We start from the raw sequence: 19151 nt of genomic DNA, 5'->3' as shown, positions 1-19151 counted from the left end.
TGTACACGCCGATACTCCATCACTGATTTGTTTGCCAATTTTAATGTTGAAATCTGGAACTTTGAATGAAATACCAATTTTGTTAGCTGTGTTCTTTGAAGCATCTGAATAAATGTTTAACATAGCTGTAGTAGATACTTTCTATATAGATCTGTATTATCTGTGGATGTAAAATAAGCTCATTATCTTTGTTCTTTTTGCCAAGCAATGTGTACTATAGGGTCAGGGAGTGTCCAACGATGTATTACTGGGAGTGGGACTGTTGGACTAATGTTTATTTCAGTCATTCCTAGTTCTTTTGCTTTCTGCTCAGTTGTCCATCCAAAACTTTTTGTTTCTCTCCTCTCCTTTTCCCAACAGGGTTTTAGTGCATCTAGCATTGGATGATCTTCATTATGTCCTTTTAAATGAACCCAGTAGTTTAAAGATATAGCATATATATGAGATATAGCATAGTATATACACTTCCCTCTAAGACCATTTTCAACTCATGTAATGTAAAGTCCATGTCAAGTGATGATCCATTACTATCCTTTTTCTTTGTTACATCAGTATTTGCTCTTATTTTGTTGTTTATGTGTTTCATCTAAATACCTTACACTATGTATACTTGCAAACTTCTTACACAGTAGATCAGCTTTCTCCCTGTTTGTAATCGCCAGATATTCAGCACTGGGATTCTGACAGATTTTCTTTTCCCACTCATCGTTTTAATCACTGACAAAATATCACCCAATTTTATTTCTCTGCCAATAGAGGAGCAGAATCGTCTCCATGCATTCTTCTTGGATGATTTCATTATTTTCTGTGCCATAGCACAAAGAAAAGCTGATTTTCTTCATTAATCTCTTATACATGGATTTGTTTCTCTTTGCCTCTGAGACGGAACATCTGTTACTCGTCGATTCTCAGACTCTCTTGCGCTATTTTTCACACTGGGTCTGGCTAGCTCACTTTCCTTCACTTTTTAACTGTATCAGCATAAGATACCTGGTTTGTGACTTAATATTTCTGCACCTCTCTAGCTTGCCTTTGAACAAGGCATCCTCCAAAAGCAGCACTGTGTTCAATGCCATACTCGACCTGCACGTGTGCGAGACGGATAACATCCAGTGTTAAGACTAGAGAGGATTTATTGTTTGAAATACTACAATCATTATTCAGAATTCACCAAATGTGTTTTGTCTGTTAGTTCTATTTCATTCTTCCTGACCGCCTCATTGGAATGATTTCTAAGGCAAAGCACTGTTTAAAAACAATATAATATTCTTTGTGGGGTTCATCAATGATCTAAAGTCTACAGTTTATGAACGTATAGAGTCGTCAGTGTTTTATTAGACTCAGCAGAAGTAGCATTTACTTGATATGATGGGTTTGAAAGTTACATGGTTTCCTTGATTAATCTCTCAATACTTCTGAGGGCAAACTCTTCTGTGTTCTTTATTGATGTGTTTTTAAGCATAGCATTTCAGACAGTTATACTAAACTGTCTAAAATGAGGTTTTTGCAGAAAAATTAATGGCGGTGTCAAATTCTCTCTGTTAAAGTCGATCAGATAACATAATTTGATTACTATCACAATTTGATTTGAAGTGTCCTTACTGAGCGTTATGGGGAAAATGTATTATTCGGCAGAACTGATTGTAGCTACCGAGTAATGCATCTCCTGTTCTTTCAGCTTAGGTCATTATTAAAAGTATGAAAATCACACTGTCGAGCCAAAATGGGCCAAAATATGTACTGAAAAAACCCCCATTTGATTCATAGAGCTCCAGAAATGAAGTTCCAGTGTGGATGCATTATTCAGCAGAGGTGTATTTTATTACCAGCCAAGAATTGCATCTCCTCTTTTTTCAGATCGGGTGAGTTTTACATGTAGGAAATTCACACTGTCGAGCCAAAACAGCCCAAAATATGAGCTGGTAACACTGTTTGAGCCTAAAGTGTCTGAAAAAGGTGGATGCATTATTCGGCAGAACAGCTTTTAGAGCTGCCAAGTTTGCGTCCCCCTGTTATCTCAGCCAAGAAGACTTAAAGCTTGGGTAGGTAATGTATTTCAGATGCATTTTTTGTTATAGTTGTTGAAATTCTCTTTACATCCTGACAGCAATCAATAACTGAAATGCTCTGAGAAAACAATTTTTATAAATCTGGTATCTGTGGCTGTTGCAGGTTTGTAATAAACCCATCCAATAATGTCATTTGGTCCAAATGTCCACCTGCCTGTCTACCTACCTAACTGCATGCACTCTGCCCGTGCACCCACTGCGCATGGAAATGTGTTTTAGGGAGGTGGCTTGGTAGGGAGGTCTGAAGGGAGGGGGTAGGATTTTTCGGTTGCATACTTTCAAAGTCTAGCTGTCTCTTGCTAGTTTCTCCAGCTTTACCTATGCTAGCTTTAAACAGTAGTCTAAAGAAATCACCAAAGAAAGTGGGGGTGGGGGCACGTGGGAGTCTCATATTTCTGATTTGTATGCTACATTTGTTATAGTTAGCCACTATGCCCCCTGATCCTTTTGTGCTCTTCTGTTTCTGCCTTCCCCTGTGTTTCCTGGCGGTCCCCTGTCCGTCTTGTTTGTGTAAGTGTGTGTATGTGTGTGTGGGTATGTGTCTGGGTTCTGGGCTGGTTTCCAGATCTCCCGGCTGCTATTGATTACCGGCACACCTGATCATCATCATCATCATCATCAACCACCATCCACACTTCCAGCGCCAGATCGTCTTCATACCCAGTACGCGCTATACGTAACGGCTCACGTAAGAAACCTTTTGAAGTTTACCTGTACTTACTTTATGGTAACCTTGTTTGTCTCTGTCATAGACCTCTGTGCTGCCGGTGATCACTTCCTTGTTCCAAGGCCATCGGACTCTGGTCCCAGTCTCACCGTGTCTTCACCCGATCAGCCCAGCTTTCAACCACGCCAGCCAGCCCAGAACCCGCTCCCCTGGTCTCCGCTCAAAGCACCATCATCCAGCCTCCGTCCAGTCCGGTCGAGCACTCCGTACAACAACGCACTTCGCCAGACACGCCGCTGTCTCCTGATCCATCTGCACAATAAAACTGTTCAGACCTTGATCTGTTCTGTCCGTGTGTCCTGCTTTTGGGTGCCGAGTTTGTTCCCCATAACAACATTTATCAATGCATGGTGAAATGTGAACAAGGGTTCGGTGAGAATTCCTACGGAAGCCCAGTACTAAAGGACTTGACCTATTGGGGTCTGCAGTGGGTATCAGACATAAATCTACGAACCCTCTGACAGGTGACACTCGTCTCTCTCTATTTCAACCTGGCTCGGAATCCTACTCTTGCCAATGCAGAGAGAAGATCCTCGGTTGCTTCAGCAGGCCTCATCTACATTGTATTTGTGTAAGCTAAGCTGAATTGGCTGGCAGTTTCACCTGAATGCCAAGCCCCCACTCTGTTGTCCAGCCATTATCACTGTTTATAATTCTACTACTATTACAAATAGCTACCAAAACCTCTGGTATCAGAAACTTTTACACACGTGTTTACAATTTATGCAGGGTCCCTTGACCTGTCTTTAAAAAACAATGCTGCGATAATGTCAGACAATTAGCCACCTGAAGATGGAGTGTCACCATAAAAACAAGACCATTGTTGGACATCCTAGCCTGTAAATTTTATCTACTTACACTTTCAGTAATGTGACTTCAATGACTGGCTTGATTCCATAATGGCCATGACACCATGGTGTGAGTTTTTTGTTAAATGCAAGGGAACTCCTCTCTACTCAGTAAAGCTTCACCTTTTAAATCAGCAGTTGAAAACAATAGCTCTATTTTATTCTTGCAGTTTTTGAACAGTATATATAATGTACTATATACTATATGTAACAGTAATATATGATGAAAAAAATAATAGCTGTATTGGAGTATAGTGAACCTCCTGTTTTATCAGTGGCTGAGATGACTGGCACACTGCGCATTCTGCTACCTGTATAAAACATTTGTACATGATACAGTTATCAACTACAAAAGCTTGGTTATTAAGAAATGTATTAAATTTTATGTTTTATATATTCACTACAGTTTACTAACCCTCAGCATCAAAGCTATTCACAACTCATTTTGGCTGAGTCAGTGTCAGATGCCATCTTTTAAGGAAAATGTGCCAATGGATATTTTATAAATGCCTCCTTTTGACTGCTATGTATTTTCAACCACTATGTTTTATGCAAATCCAAAAACTCATTGGATATGGCCATTAGGACCAGGTCAAAGACGACAAAACTCTTTAGTAGGAAGAATCAAATCACACAGGTAATTGTAATTTTGTTTTAGGATTAATTAGATGGATATAACCTTGCACATTCTTACCTATTTACCCTACCTATATATCCCTGGTCATTCCAGGCCAGAAAAACATTTACAAATCACATCCCTTGTTCTATTCTGGCCGCTGTGAGCTCCTTTTTTTGCATGAAAATCAACAAAAATGGCATTGGCTTCTTCTACAACACAGACCACTTTTGTGTTGATGTCCCCGCAAGGTCCTTTGATGTAAAACACTGCTCCTCCCACGATACATTATAAAATAAATGTGGGGCCCTTGAAGAGATTTTGGCCTGACCCTTCCACATCTTGGCCCAGTTGACCTCAGCTCAAAAGTTTTTAAGGGTCAATGATGTGATGCCATTTTTAGGTGTCCATATAGTTTAGTTCAATTTAAAGGATTCAAATTTGAAAATAAATTTACAAATGACTTGCACATATCCTTTTTTCGAGGACCTAGTCTAAAATTTCTGGTTTTAATCAAATTTGAGAGAATATTTAGAGGATAATGGCAAAATGTCAATGTGGTTTGCACCAAATAATTAAACTTGCTTTAAAAAGGTGAAATTCTCAATAAAACACAATATCAACTAGTTTGGCATAATCTTACATTACAACTATTTAATAGTAAATAAAAGTAATGGAACACCATTGTTCTGAATAGTATAATTCATTTGGGGACTCATGTCATTCAATGAGCCATTTTGTTAATATTGTGCAAAAAGACCATGTAACAAGAAATGATGTCACAGAAAGTTCAGTTGACTTTGTTGACTGTCATGCTTGATTTTCAGTGTCAATTTCCTCAACAAACAATGGCCTTTGACTGTAGAAGCAACATGGTCAGGTGGTGTAACTGGTTTGTGTCAACTGGCGTAACCAGCATTTTTCATAAAAATCTGATAATGTAGAAATGAATGTGGAATAAAATGTAATCCTCTATTTCAGTGTAATAAAATGTTTTTTTAAACATAATTTGTCAAAGATTATTTAGAAAACAGAGGTGTTTTCAGCATATGCACAATATTGCAAAAATGCATACAAATTTAAATTTAGAGATAATCCCAATAAAATCTATTTTCATGTGATATTTTAAAATTAAGTAATTCTTTTCATGAGTACACTTAGTCTATATGAGTACAGCTGTCACAAGTGTGGTAACATGACCCAGATGTAGACAACGTGACATGGTTGGTTGAGTTAAAGGCATTTACTTAATACAAAAGTCAATAAACAGGCAACAGGAAGGCAGTCAAATCAGGCAATAAAAAAAAAAAAATCTAGAGACAAGAAGGCATGCTTATCAGACAGACAGCAGGATGTTGGCAACAGGTAATCTGGCAGGTTGCAGGCATACAGGAAACACTCAAAAAAGGAAAACAGATTTCAGGCAGGTAACAAACAAACACGTAAAAGTAGGAATGGCTGGAGCTCTAGGCACATATTTTGGTTTGTTTTGGCTTAACAGTTCGAATTTCATAGATGTGACTTCCTGGCTGAGATAAGAGGGGAATGCAAATCTCGGCGGCCCTAAAATCTGTTCTGCCGAATAATGCATCCATCTGTTACAAAGAGAAAATCTTGATTTTACAAATAATCAATATATTAAAAATCAATTTAGTCTCGATCTGAAGTTGCTACAGAGTTCTTTTCTCGTGTACAGGGACTGGAATATTTCATACACACAAACCACATAGTAACCAAGTTTTTATAAATGTTTAAGTTTATTTAAACTACTAAATAGGCTACACACAATAAATTAATGACTGCACAAACACAACTAATAACTACTAGACACACAAATGAAAGGATAAATGCAACCATGACTGAATGATATGAACACAGCGATAAATAAATAATAAATTAATGAATAACCATTTGACACCAGATGATGCAGTGATTTATTTTGGCAAGCGGTCTTAGATAGTGTCAACACAGGAAACCACTATGTGGACAAACTTTAATAGTTACCAGTTTAATAAACAGCGCAGTTGCCAGAATAAAATGTAGCCATTTTATGTTTCTGCAAACTACAGATATGTTGAATGTCTATGTTTTAACAACTATAATACATATCATATCAACATTTCTACAATACCTGTCATATGGAAAATGACGGAGTTCAGATGACATCCTCTAGAGCAGACTTCCATACATGGAGGTGGAGGGGAGGTTGGTGGTGTGATCAGTAGTCAGGTGGCTGGAGTTGCAAAAGCAGCAGAGCTTTCCGTTTCAAGCGGCAAAACCAGATATTTGAAATAGTTTTTGTGGCGACAAAACCGGACATTTGTAGCCTGTTAGCTTCCTGTTTCAACTGACAAAACCGGACATTTGTAACCATTTTTGTGGCAACAAAACCAGGTATTTTTAGCAAGGCTAAAAAAAGCCGGGGTTGCAGGGCGAGGAGTGCTAGTAAAGTTTCTTTGTTTAAGAGTTACTGTAAGTCTTTGAGTCTCTTTCACTCCATCTCTCTCTATTTCTCCTCTGTACCATGTGGCTGGTGCATAAAGTCCAGAGTTTCTTCTTTTCTAACCTTAGACCCCAGAACTGGAACTGGCTCCTTTAGCAGTCTTCTTAAATTGGATGTCCATCTTCGGTGTGACTCTGGGATTAAGGATCCCAGGTTATGGATCCATCCCCCTTTGCTGCGCAGCCAAGGGAAAGGGGGACAGCAGATGAGGGCCTTCTGTGTCAGAGGAGAAGAGAGTTGGTCAAGATGCTTCCTCTTGTTTTTTCAGTATTCTGTAAAAAAGGGGTGGGGGTATTGTTCACTTACTCCACTCCCACTAGATCTATCTTATCCTAACTCTTTACTTGTTCTAATTTATTTCTAAAGAACTAATAAAGTTTTAAGGATACATGTCTACTTCTCCCATGTTAAAGCTTGGTCTCATCAGTTGCTGGAAGGTACCACACACTTAAAATGGGATATACAATTAACTTGTTTGTAGTGTTTTATACTTGTCTGGTTGTATTGTTAGTTTAAGATTGCTTGGACAAAGTGTTGTGTTATATTCCCTCCAGTTTCTTATCTCTCGTATTTTCATTGTGACTGTATTATGTAGAAAAAGCTTTTTATTATTTGTTATTTTAGTCGTGTTGAGACTACAGGTGCACATTAGTGATGAGCTAACTTCGGCACATTTACATTGATGTTGTTAACGTCAAAGTTGATTAATGTGCACTGTCCCATATTGATAAATAAATAAAACACACATCAATCCGCCTGACAGAAGGCAACTATGACTTTTGGACAATATTATCTAAAAATCTTAGGAATATCTTAGGAATATCATGGTTTTGTACACTGTACATATCTGCCACTGAGATTTATTAAAATCATAATTTATTTTGTAATGATCACAAAGCGGTCTTTGCTGCTTGCTCGTTGCACTTGACCACCTACACTTCTGCTTTGTACTTCTATTCAAATTAGATACTTGGTGTACAAATGTTGGTGGCATTTTTCCAAAAGGTTGCTCCTCAGCAACATTATTATTACTTTCAACTGATTGTCTTATTCTGTTCACATTCTTCACCAACACACATATTGATGCCGTTAATTATATATTTAATACACACCATAGCAAAAACTGTTGCATTGCTACATTTGACATTATTATTATTATCATTTGGGTGTTTAATGCCTTTTTATAGGAAAGTGAAAGTGGAGGAAATGAAGACAGAGACAGGGAATGACAAAGGTCCCTGGCTGGACACGAACCAGGGCCGTTGTGGTTTATGGTCAGCACCCTCACCCCTAGGCCACCACGGTGCCTCTGGTTTGACATTATTTGCTGAGTAAATACTGACTTAATCAATGGAATTTACAAATTAATTGGGCTCATTATTTGAATTTTTCTTTGATGGAAAGTAGAGTCAACACCATTCTTTGTGGCTCAGGGCAAACAATATGCTCATTCGTGTTTTTGCATAGAATGTAAATTGTGGCTTACAATAAAGAACCACGATGGCAAACAGCATGAAGATTTGTGGTTTAAAGCTGCACTGAATATAACTGCAGAACGTCACTGCACTTATTTCACACTGTAACTTCATTACTGCTTTGTCTGCGGTTTGTGTTCACTCTCACATCACAGGTAGTAAGACATCACTTCTTCAAAAAAATATTGGAAACCTGGACTTTATTTGACTCAGCTACTGATAATATTACTTGTATGATGGAAATGTTGATAAAGTGAAGATTTGTATAGAAAATGAAAAATGCATGTTATTCAAATTTCAGCAGTGGTTAAGGGCAAAGGGCTGTATGTTGTGTCAAACATCATGAATATTCTGAGGTTGTCAATTTCAAGTCACTGAGGTCTGTTTGACAGCTTATAAACATTAACATCCTGATGTCAAAAAAGAATACATCAAGTTTGTTGGGACCTAACCACATGTGGAAACAAAAGAAGGGCCTACGTGAAAGGTAAAGCCTTAACAAGAGGGCCTGCATGTAAAAACAAACTAAGAAACTTAGTGAAACTTCTGAACTAAGAAACAGCACAAAATCCTCTCAAGTCCGTTAACTCACACCTGAGATTTAAGCTTGAATCAACCAAAATTGAACACAATTTTGGATCGTTAGGCACCACATAACGGTCTCATACCTGCAGAATGAAGATACGGATTCAACTGTCTTCTTCACGTAGAAAAGGATAACCGCTGTGCCCCGCTTTCTCCTCATCAAAGTCGACTGCTGTTTCCCTCTGCTGCCACCCGAGGAACAGTTTTGCCATTGAACCCGCTGACAGTGCCGTATCCCAGCCATCGTCAGTATCTGACCCTGAAAGTATTCTGCCGGATAATTCCAAACAGACTGAACTCATCAAATTGCTATCAAGAAGCGATAACAAGTAAGAGGCTTGTGTCTGGACAGAGAAAGGTTTATAACTGGGTATTATTTTTACCTGAGCTTCATTGTTGTGATTTTGTTACGTTTTACTGTGGGAAATAACGGACCACTGTGTCCTGTTTACTGCTGTGTGTATTTATGCTTAGCATGTTCTATTTTGTATCGGTACCACACCGTGGGCCTTTATGTGTGTTAGTTATTGTGTCTTGCATTTAGGATCTCTTGTACCTTACTCTGTGTGCCCTTTTCTTTCTCTCTCCTCTTTTACTAACCCACACACACACATACACGCTTCACGTACATCCACACACATATACTGTACAGCTCAAAAAACCCAGATAGCGTGGTTAATGCCCACCATTTTGGATTTTCGCGTAACGTCCACCCACGTGGTAACGTCCGCTGCCCCCTTTCTATTGTCTCACACACACACACCCGCACTTACACACACACACACACACGCGCACGCGCACACACACACAACTACACTCCACATGCTAGCTGATCGTTGTATGCTTTTTGTGTTTAGATTAGATGATAATGGTTTGTTGGATGAAGTTTATTGATTATTGATCGGTGCTAAAGTTAAATAAACTCTACCTTGTACCTTTAAAGAGCAGTTGCCTGTGTTAACTATGTACAGGCCTAAGGCCCGACAGAGATGCACTACATCCCTGCCACATTGGTTTATTTCAGAGTCAAGGTTGTTCCGAGGGGAAACTGACCAAACACATGGTTGTTGCCATATGGGTCGATGACATCAGGTTCGATTCCTGTTTGTCCATTCAGATCTCCAGCTAGAAGCACGTTTCCCTGGGCCTGGAAATTGGCGATTTCTGAGTGGAGAGTTTTAAAAATGTCTTCTTCAAAATAAGGAGAATCTACTGCGGGAATATAAATAGATTTAGGTCTCTATCAGTTATGCCCAGGCTTTGATCTAATCTTAACCAAATGTATGATTTACCCTGTTTAATTGGTCAGATCGGAGGGCAAAGATCTTCTTTATACCACACCAAGATCTGCCCTTGCTTATGTTTTTTAATTTTATAGAGGGCACCATGACTTCATTATATCCTGGAGGACAGTGAGTGAGCAGATAATTTTGACACCATGTTTCTGTTAACACAATTGCATCAACATCTTTGATAGATTTAATGAATTCAGGTTTATCACTCTTCAGCTCAAAGCTTGAGGAGTGGAAACCCTGAATATTCCAGCAGCTTATATGAAATGAACATGAGACAAATTTAAAAACACCTACAACTATCTATACATTTACAATACTGAATAATAATTTGACATGGATTACATGGAGGCATGTACTATTTTCACTACTATTATCATTGTACTGATTACTACTATTGCTATCATTATGTTTCTCAAGTGAGAAGGTGTTCTGAGTATGTGTCTTAGCTGAAGCCAGGTGCACAGGGTGTGTAGCATCTCCCTGATGTCTCCCAACTTAGCGGTAGCAGGGGAAGGGACTGTGGCAGTAGGCTAGGCTACAACTTCAGCATAGCTCTGCGGCTGTGGGTGGGGAGGGGGACCAGGGGCAGCTTCTGCAGTATGCCTCCACTGCGCTGGGTGGGGAGGGGGACCAGGGGCAGCTTCTGCAGTATGCCTCCACTGCAGTGGGTGGGGGTGGGGAGGGGGACAAGGGGCAGGTGCTGCTGAATATCTGTGCTTCTGTAGGTGGAACACATCAATGAACACATCAGTACATGTACATCATTAAAACTAAACAGTCTTTGATTAGCCTAATACACTGTTAAGCTATGTGAAGCTATATGATACCCAGGAATATTAACATTACCAGTCCAAGGAGGGAAAAGAGGTTGTCTTGGTGCTGTTGTTAGCTGGTGGTCAGTCTGTTGTAGACGAGCCAAGCTGGAAAGAATTGTGGTTCCAGGGAAAGTCTTTGCTGTGCAGTGTCCACTTGTAGAGATTGGAGGAAGCCAGTCACTCCATCTTCATTGTTCTTAACAGCTAGAGTTAACAGCAGAGTTAACAGCTCGGCGTTAACTTGCTTCCTGCACCTGTTAGCATGTGAAGTTAGCTGGCAGGCTTTGTGTGGTAGCTGCTGGCTCAAACTAAACATGGTTGCAGGAATCTTATGAAGGCTCTTGCGCCGCTGCAGTAAGAAAGAGAGTTCAGTTGTGCTGCGTGTTTCTGCTCCAAGCAGATTTCACGGGGAGAGCAGCTGCTTGCTGGAGGCGAAATGGGGGGAAAGCGACAGAACAAATGACTGCTGACCCCTTTTATTGACCTAGTGCCCTCCTGGGTCATAGGTCAGGCTGACCAATGGCAGCTGGAAGCTGGTCAGTTTAGTGGGAGAAATTCACACCTCCGGGGATTCTGGGAGACTGAGTTCCATGGCCCTCATTTGTTCACAGAAAAAAAGAGCATGTGGTCTCCTACTGAAAGTTCAGTTAAAAATCACACAAATGAACAAATTCATCAGTGGAGTCTCAACATAAGACATTTCAGTCATATTAGTGAGCTTTTAAGCTACAAATCTGAGATACAATATGTCACATTGGTTTTAATATTTTAATTTAGCACTTAAGAAACAGAAACTTCTTGCTCTCTTGATGAAATTTTTACATGTATGGCTAGATTTTTAAATGCATATTTACTTTACATAAAGATTATTTAAACATTTAAATATTATGGTAGCATGTGAATTAGTTGAAATTCCTTTATCATCTCAGGTACATAGGTGGAAAACAAGAGCAAGGAAAAAGCTATACGGTCAGAGTAGTTTTTATGTATGTATTGACTGGTATGGAACATGTGACCAAGTGACGATCCTAGACAACTATCTGTGGAAAACACCTATTTCAGGAATCCGCTGTAAAGTTGCTTATTGAATGAATGTGAAAATACAACCCTGGTAGATGGCAGGTGAACTTCATGTCGATGTCTGGCATGTTTAGAGTGACAAAAACACAACGTACTCGGGTTGGAGCACAGATAGATTTCATAAACTCAGTACAACTCTATAAAATCTGGTGTCATGATTAGTGTGCACAGATTTATAAAATGTGCTCCCAAATGAATATATTTCTGCCCTAGAAGTGAATTGATTTAAGCTGCAGATTGTGTTTTTAGTCTTCTCAACACTGTAATCTTTAGCTTCCACCCACCGTTGGCAGTACATGTTACAGAATTTTAAGCTCACTGACTGGATTTTTCTTGCCAAAATGCACCTTGGGAGTCGTAGTTAACATATACCAAGTTTTATGTGCACAAGCTTGCATCTTTAACTTTTTAGTTAAAGATGCAAGATTTTAAAGATTAAAGATTTTAGTAGTAGCAATAGTAGTTTGAAGCACTGCATATGGAAAAAAAGCATTTTGTGTCATGATTCTTCTTTCTTCCTACCTCACTATCACATTAGTCAATGGGGTTCACATTTTTAATCACTTTTTTCTTAGATCATTGCCATTGCCTACAGTTTTGAATTTTAACACTGCTTACTAAATCATTACAATAGTACACAAAGTTAGCAGCTTATAACTTGTTTTGCATATTTGTGATACTTGTTACTTGTAAAGTCGTGCATATATAAAACGTACATATACATTTTATGCCATATGGATACACAAATAAAACAGTAATATTTTCAAATGCGAACTGTCAGAGGATTTAGATTTGATAAAGAGGTTTCAAACCCCGCCTCAGTCAGTAGATGGCACTGTAGCACTGGCCAGTAAACTGTAAAGACTTCTCCCATCCTCCCCAGTGAAGCTTGGAAAACAAGTTTGTGTTTCTCAGTTCCGTCAGACACTGAAGGACCATAGCCCGAGTGAAGCCATGAAGTTGACATGGAGGAAGTTGTCACATTTACTTTTCATTCCCTTCTTAAAAAAGACATGGCGCTTTTCATATTTATTACTTTAAGCTTGAAGAAGAGTGGAGCATAATGATTGACTTGCAGACTTTTCAACACTACTGTGTCTTCATCAGAGTCAAAATGGGCAAAGACATGAAGCAAATAGTCAACCTAGAATAAGTGCACATTTTGGGGTTTCATTTAACTTAAACTACATTTCTACAGTGCTGGTATCAGGGGTAAAAGTTCTGGTTATTTGTGTGTTCAAATCAGTAATTTGTGCCCTTACGTTAATAAGTTGTGTGTAAATATTAGTAAATTGCAACTAATTAATTATGTGAAATTTGTGTTTGAGGTTACGTGAACTGTTACTGTTTAGGAGAAATAACAGTAACAGACATGAGCTCGGCTAATTGTGAGGTTTGTCCACTTTTTCAGGACTGTTTGGCATTAATATATTTAGTGTCAGTTTTGTGTTAAGAAAAACCTCTTTCCTGTCACAAATACAACTGTATTAGAAAGCATAAAAACACAAGTTTCAAGTTTTTTATTAACATTTGTTATGCCGTGTCCATGCTGTTTGATATATTTTGATGTTGTGATGTCTGATGTTACCATGTTGCAAGAGCTCAACAATTACATACCGCTGACCACACCTACAAATAAAATAAACAAAATGTATAATAAACCACAGTTGTGCTTTAAACATAATAAGCATTGTGCCACCTAAAATTTTGTCCAACCCACTGAGCAGCAACACGAGCTATACTATTCAGATATGTCAAAGGTGTTGAAACCAAATGGTGTGTATCTAAATACAAATCAGACTGTAAACTTTGATAACTGGATAATGCATGCCTGCTGATGTTGTAGTTTTGGTATTGTCACTTCCTGGTTTATTTTGTAGTATTCTGTTTCCTGTGTCTTGTGTTTTTACTTCCTGTCTGTGTTTTCCCTCCAGTTTTGATTGTTGGTCCTCCCTTGATTGTTGGCACCTGTGTCTTGTTATCTCACCTCCCCTAGGGTATTTAGTCTTGGTCTTTTCTTTGTTCTGTGTCGGATCATTGTTGTACACATGGTGTTGTTCCTTGCCGAGCCCTTGTCTGTGAGTTTATCTTGGATTCTTTGTTCTTCGGTTGACCTTGTTTGGATTTTTGGATTTTGTCTGCTCATTACCTGTCTGCTCACCTCTGCCTGTTCTTGCCAGCATTCCACCCCACAATAAACACGGTAATCATCCGGCTACTTCACCCTGAGACCGCTTCCTCGTCATCTGCTTTTGGGTCCACATACCTCCATACAGCACCCCCGATACAACAGCTGATGAGTTACACAGTGTTAAAAAGCAATCAAAGAAAAAACAAGTCCCTGAGAATAATAATTTTAGTTTGTACTATAAGAAGACACTGTCCACACACTTTCCATTCATTATCATGATAGTAATTCTTGGAAATGGAAAAAAGGAAGGTGTTGTTGGCTACTTTCATTTCCTCAGAATATAGAATGAGAACTCTTCATCCTACATGACCCTGTTGTGACACTATCACTATGAGAGGCTTTTACAGGTCTGGTTTCATGAATATCCTAAGGACTTTAAACTCAACAGAACTAACAAAATCAGTTACAGTTTCAGAACATGGTCTCACTTTCCCTATAACTACCAAATTATATCGCTCTTTCTATGAGCCTTTCAAGAAATGCTTATGAATCAAGAGACCCGTAAAATAAAGTGTTAAGATTTTTGGTTGTAAGAAAACCATGCAGTCACAGAAATGATGAATCATTTGCATTTTCTTTCTACATTAAGAAAGCAGAAATAGAAACACTGTGCATTGCTGGATGTCTAATCTGTCAGCATTTGTAAGAATGCTGTTACACTGAAATTGAGATGTTGTAATTATCACCATGTAAAAGTTGCATAGTTTCAAATTGTGAAATTTATTTTTCAAGTCATCAAAAAAGTGTGTGTATGCGCACAATAAAGAAGGGGATTTCAGCTTGTACTCTGTTCCAGTGTCTTAATTATGCAAAACAATGGTAGGCGTTTCTGTTGGGAGAGAGGGTACTGCTATACATAAAGAGGATTTGCCCACAGCTGTTTTCTGTTGTCCTGCGTGAATATTGTTAGAATTATGCAAATTACAAGCCTGACACCTGGAGCTTGAAGCCGTCCTTTAAAAGTGTAAATTCCAGGTGAGAATAGGTAAGTAAATGCTAAAGGAGATAAATTTCATCTATCCCAGCCTCCTCTATAGGACTTTTTGTAGCTGTATATACCACACCACTTCCTCCTTTGCTATTTAGAGAAGAAAGTCATTATTTGTGTGACTTATGTATTTGTGTGACTGCAAGAGGTCATTTTTCAGAAAATATAAACACAGTTCGCATTAGTGTTTGAGAAAATAAGACAACCCTATCACCAGACAAGAATACTGATATTGGATCAGATTATCTTCAATGACAAAAATTTTAACTTCCCATACCAGCATTTTTCAAATTCTTTTGTTCAACAATATGTGTGCATGGCAACAACAGTATGGTTAAGTTTAGAGAAAGATTGTAGTTATAGCAAATAAACTATGGTTAAGGTTAGGCAACTACGACTGGTGGCGACCCTGTCTGCATGAAATTATGTTTATATAGTACTAATTTGTTTTTCTAATTAAGTTATAATTGAAATGTAATTGCTCCCAGGCTTATTTTCACAGGCAATGTTTCTTTGAGGAAAGAAAGTGCTATATTTCTTTCTGCAGGTAGGTGGTCAGAGTTTTTCTATATTAGACCAAGACAACAATTTTCGCTAACCTTAACCAAGTGCTGTGAGTGCCTAAACATAACCATAAAAAGTTTAATAATGCTGTAGGTAATTGCTACATGTGGATATTGTATTGCAAAAGCAGATTTTGCAGGAAAAAGAAATGAAATATACCATGTCAGTGAACATTTTGCTTAGTATCAACATTTTGCGACTTGCCAGATATGCTAATTAACAAAATGTCCTCATTACGTAAATAAAAAATGTAATCTATGCAGTATTACGTTTCCTCCAAAACATATTTGCTATTGCAATTTAGTTGTATATAAATGTAATTGGAAAGAACACAGAGTTGTCCTCCACACCCTTACTTTCCTACATTAAGGGCACACTACCTCTGCACTGGCACTGGCACTTAACGTTTGCATTAGATGTAAATCGTGAGGTGTGGAATCGTCCAATATGAATGTAATTTCATGGGCTACTGGGCTGAATAAGCAATGCTGTCATTTTTCTGGCAAATCTTTAGGCTAGTTCTCCATAACATTACATGTTCATGACTAAATAAGTGACAATCAAAGTAAAAAAAAAAATCATCTGCAGTTATTATTTATTAAGAGTTCAACACTCAAAAACTCAGCTAATCTGCTTCATCAGGACTGTGCGAGGGTTTGATCAGATTTGATTTACCAAACAACCCACCACCTGTCATCAGATTTTGATTCAAATGTTGCAAAATTGTGATTGGTGCACAGAAGTGCCAATTTTTCTAAATTAGCCACCCACTTTAAACCAGTGACAAGAACACAGAGAAAAACAGAAAAACAGAAATATCTTGTATTAAATAGCCAAAACTGTTTTAACTTTGGCAGAAAATAGTGTGTTCATGTAGGATCCCATCACTCGCCTTAAAAAGCTGATTGAGGAACTAAAGGATAGGTTCACATTTTTTCAAGTCTTAAAACTTTTAACAGAATTTTCAGAAAATCGGCAAAAGAAAATACGAATGAATACGCATTTTGTTGGCGCATTGAATAGTTGGTGATGCTTATTCTCTTTATTTTTGTTTCATGTATTAATTTGAGGAAGGTTACAGTCTCCTCATTGCTCCACACAAATCTGATGTATTTATCTCTTCACTGGAAGCTGAAGTGACGTTTAAGTCACATGCTTTGTGTACGTCATAATAGGTGACACACTAGGTCTGTTTCCATTGCACTTTATCTCATTTTGTTGTTATTGATACACCAACTTTTCCACCTCAGCCAAGCGTTTTGTGATTTTTTTCTACTTTTTTCCTTCTAATATCCATCATTTCCACTCAGGTTTTTTTATGCACAATTTCAAAATACACATACAAACAGGTGGATGGAAACGCAATTACTGTTGCTCCTGGCTCCATACTGGCTGTAGTGAGATCCCTTCTTAACATGATTCCAATGTAAGTGATGAGGGACAAAATCCACAGCCCTTGTTCTGTGCAAAAATAGATTCCAAAGTATAGCTGAAGCTAATATGAGAGTTCAGCAGTCTGAATAGTCCATATCAAGTGCAGATCTTCCAAAGTCTCTTTAGTTCTTAATTCCCTCTTTTTCTTACTGTCTCTACGCTGCAGCTCAACGAGAAAACAATGTCTGGTGAATCGCAATCAGGGAATTGGGTACTAAAAAGACAGTAACTTTGGAAGATATCCACTTGATTTGTCTAATTCAGACAATGAAGCCTCATATTAGCTACAGTTGAAGTTTATAATAAATTTTTGCACCGAATAGGACTGTGGAGGTTCCCATCACTTACATTAACATCGCATCAGGATGGGATATCTTGATGGCCGGTATGGACAAATGTGTTTGTCATTGTACATTTGGGCATGCAAGTGTTATATTAAGATAATATTCTTTAAGGAGCAGTGTCGAAGATGGCGGAAATCACAGGAGCAGCAGCGGGAGTTATTGGGATGGCATTGGGAATCAGTGGTGCAATTGCTGAGGCTATTCCAACATATCGCCAGTGTACCATTGAGATTAAGAATAATTGTACTCACTACAGCCTTTGTAATCCCAGGTATCCTGCACATTTTTTACACATCCATTGAAAGATAAATGTTCTCGAAATATGTTCAATTCATAACAATTGTTCTACTGTCTCTACAACAAGGATTTACATTGAGAGTGGAGGCTGTGCCATACCTCTGTCACCTTTCATTGCACCTTCCACATCTGACATTGCACAGTTCAGCAAGACTCCGAACACAGCTCGAGGATCTGTAGGCGTCTTCACGTATGATCTCCTGATGAAGGATACAGAGGAGCACACAGAGAAAATAGCTGTCATGTTCTCTGTGCCCTATGACTTCAATTTATTCTTAAACTGGTACGCAGTGGGAGTCTTTGACATGAGCAAAAAGTGTGATCATGATCTTTATTTAGAGATGTATTATAAATCAGATAATTCATTTATCAAAGGTAAAGCAAGTGACCCGTGTCTTATGTATAAAGGCGATAATGTTACCATCATGGCAGCAATGTCAGACTCCTACCAACCTGTCATTAAGCTACAAGTGACTGACAAAGGAATGGAGACTAAAATGTAGTGTGTCCATCAGATACAAAATCACTTATTTGTGTATTTTGTCACAACTCTTGTCTTTTTATACAAATATGCAGATGACTGTGGTCTAATAATGTGGGCTATAAGTAGGCTGTCAGAGCAAAATAATCAATAATAAAAAATATCTAAATGTTCCAATGCATTCACAAGCTGTAGGCTGACTAAGCTGTTGGCTCTTTTTGTACATTTATACTCATGTACTCATCTATATTCATATGTATTGATATATTTTAATGCTCTTTAGCCAAGAATAAAGAAGGTATGTGATAAGTGATATGATTTTGGATTTAAAGCTCTGTGTGAAATTTTGGCACAAGGACATTCTGGACATAAGGTCACAATTTGCACTCACAATTAAGAATAGGCAATGATAAGGGTCTCAAGGTCTGTTTAGGTGTTTTTTATTTGACATTCTACCAAGTACCAATTCAGTGTAATGGAATTTCTGCAATAGATGAACAACAACATAACTGTCTTTGCTGTATTTTATTGAAGCAATTGTAAACCGGTGTCATGCATTCAGAGATCCCAGTCTACACAGCTTTCTCTCTCTCTCTCTCTCTCTCTCTCTCTCTCTCTCTCTCTCTCTCTCTCTCTCTCTCTGTGTTATGTATAAAATATTATAAAGTCTAAAGTAATAAAATAGCATAATCCAACAAAACCGTAGCTGCAAAGACAGTGTATAGTTTAATCCATAACACAAATCTCCATTTAAGAAAACACTGCCATGTAGCCAAGTGTGATATTCCATACTGATTTAATATGTTTATACCTTAAAGTATTATAAAATATGGCTATAC

General features: G+C 38.2%; 1 protein-coding gene across 5 annotated transcripts; it reads left to right on the top strand.

Annotated features, from left to right (window-relative positions):
* Positions 1 to 15008: 15008 nt before the first annotated feature.
* LOC122869280 (bryoporin-like) lies at positions 15009 to 18621 on the top strand. Of its 5 annotated transcripts, none has more exons than XM_044182109.1 (3): positions 15009 to 15179; positions 17652 to 17805; positions 17899 to 18621. In XM_044182109.1, the coding sequence occupies exons 2-3, from the start codon at positions 17660 to 17662 to the stop codon at positions 18332 to 18334; spliced, it is 582 nt and encodes a 193-aa protein (XP_044038044.1). In that variant the 5' UTR covers positions 15009 to 15179; positions 17652 to 17659; the 3' UTR covers positions 18335 to 18621. The 5 variants fall into 5 exon arrangements, with proteins under 5 accessions (XP_044038044.1, XP_044038041.1, XP_044038043.1 ...); XM_044182106.1 differs by having other exon boundaries at positions 17646 to 17805; XM_044182108.1 differs by having other exon boundaries at positions 15009 to 15189.
* Positions 18622 to 19151: the final 530 nt, after the last annotated feature.

The sequence above is a fragment of the Siniperca chuatsi genome, linkage group LG21, assembly GCF_020085105.1.
Source record: "Siniperca chuatsi isolate FFG_IHB_CAS linkage group LG21, ASM2008510v1, whole genome shotgun sequence".
NCBI lineage: Eukaryota > Metazoa > Chordata > Actinopteri > Centrarchiformes > Sinipercidae > Siniperca > Siniperca chuatsi.
Note: the sequence above shows the minus strand (reverse complement) of the source record. Positions and strands in the feature narration are given on the sequence as shown.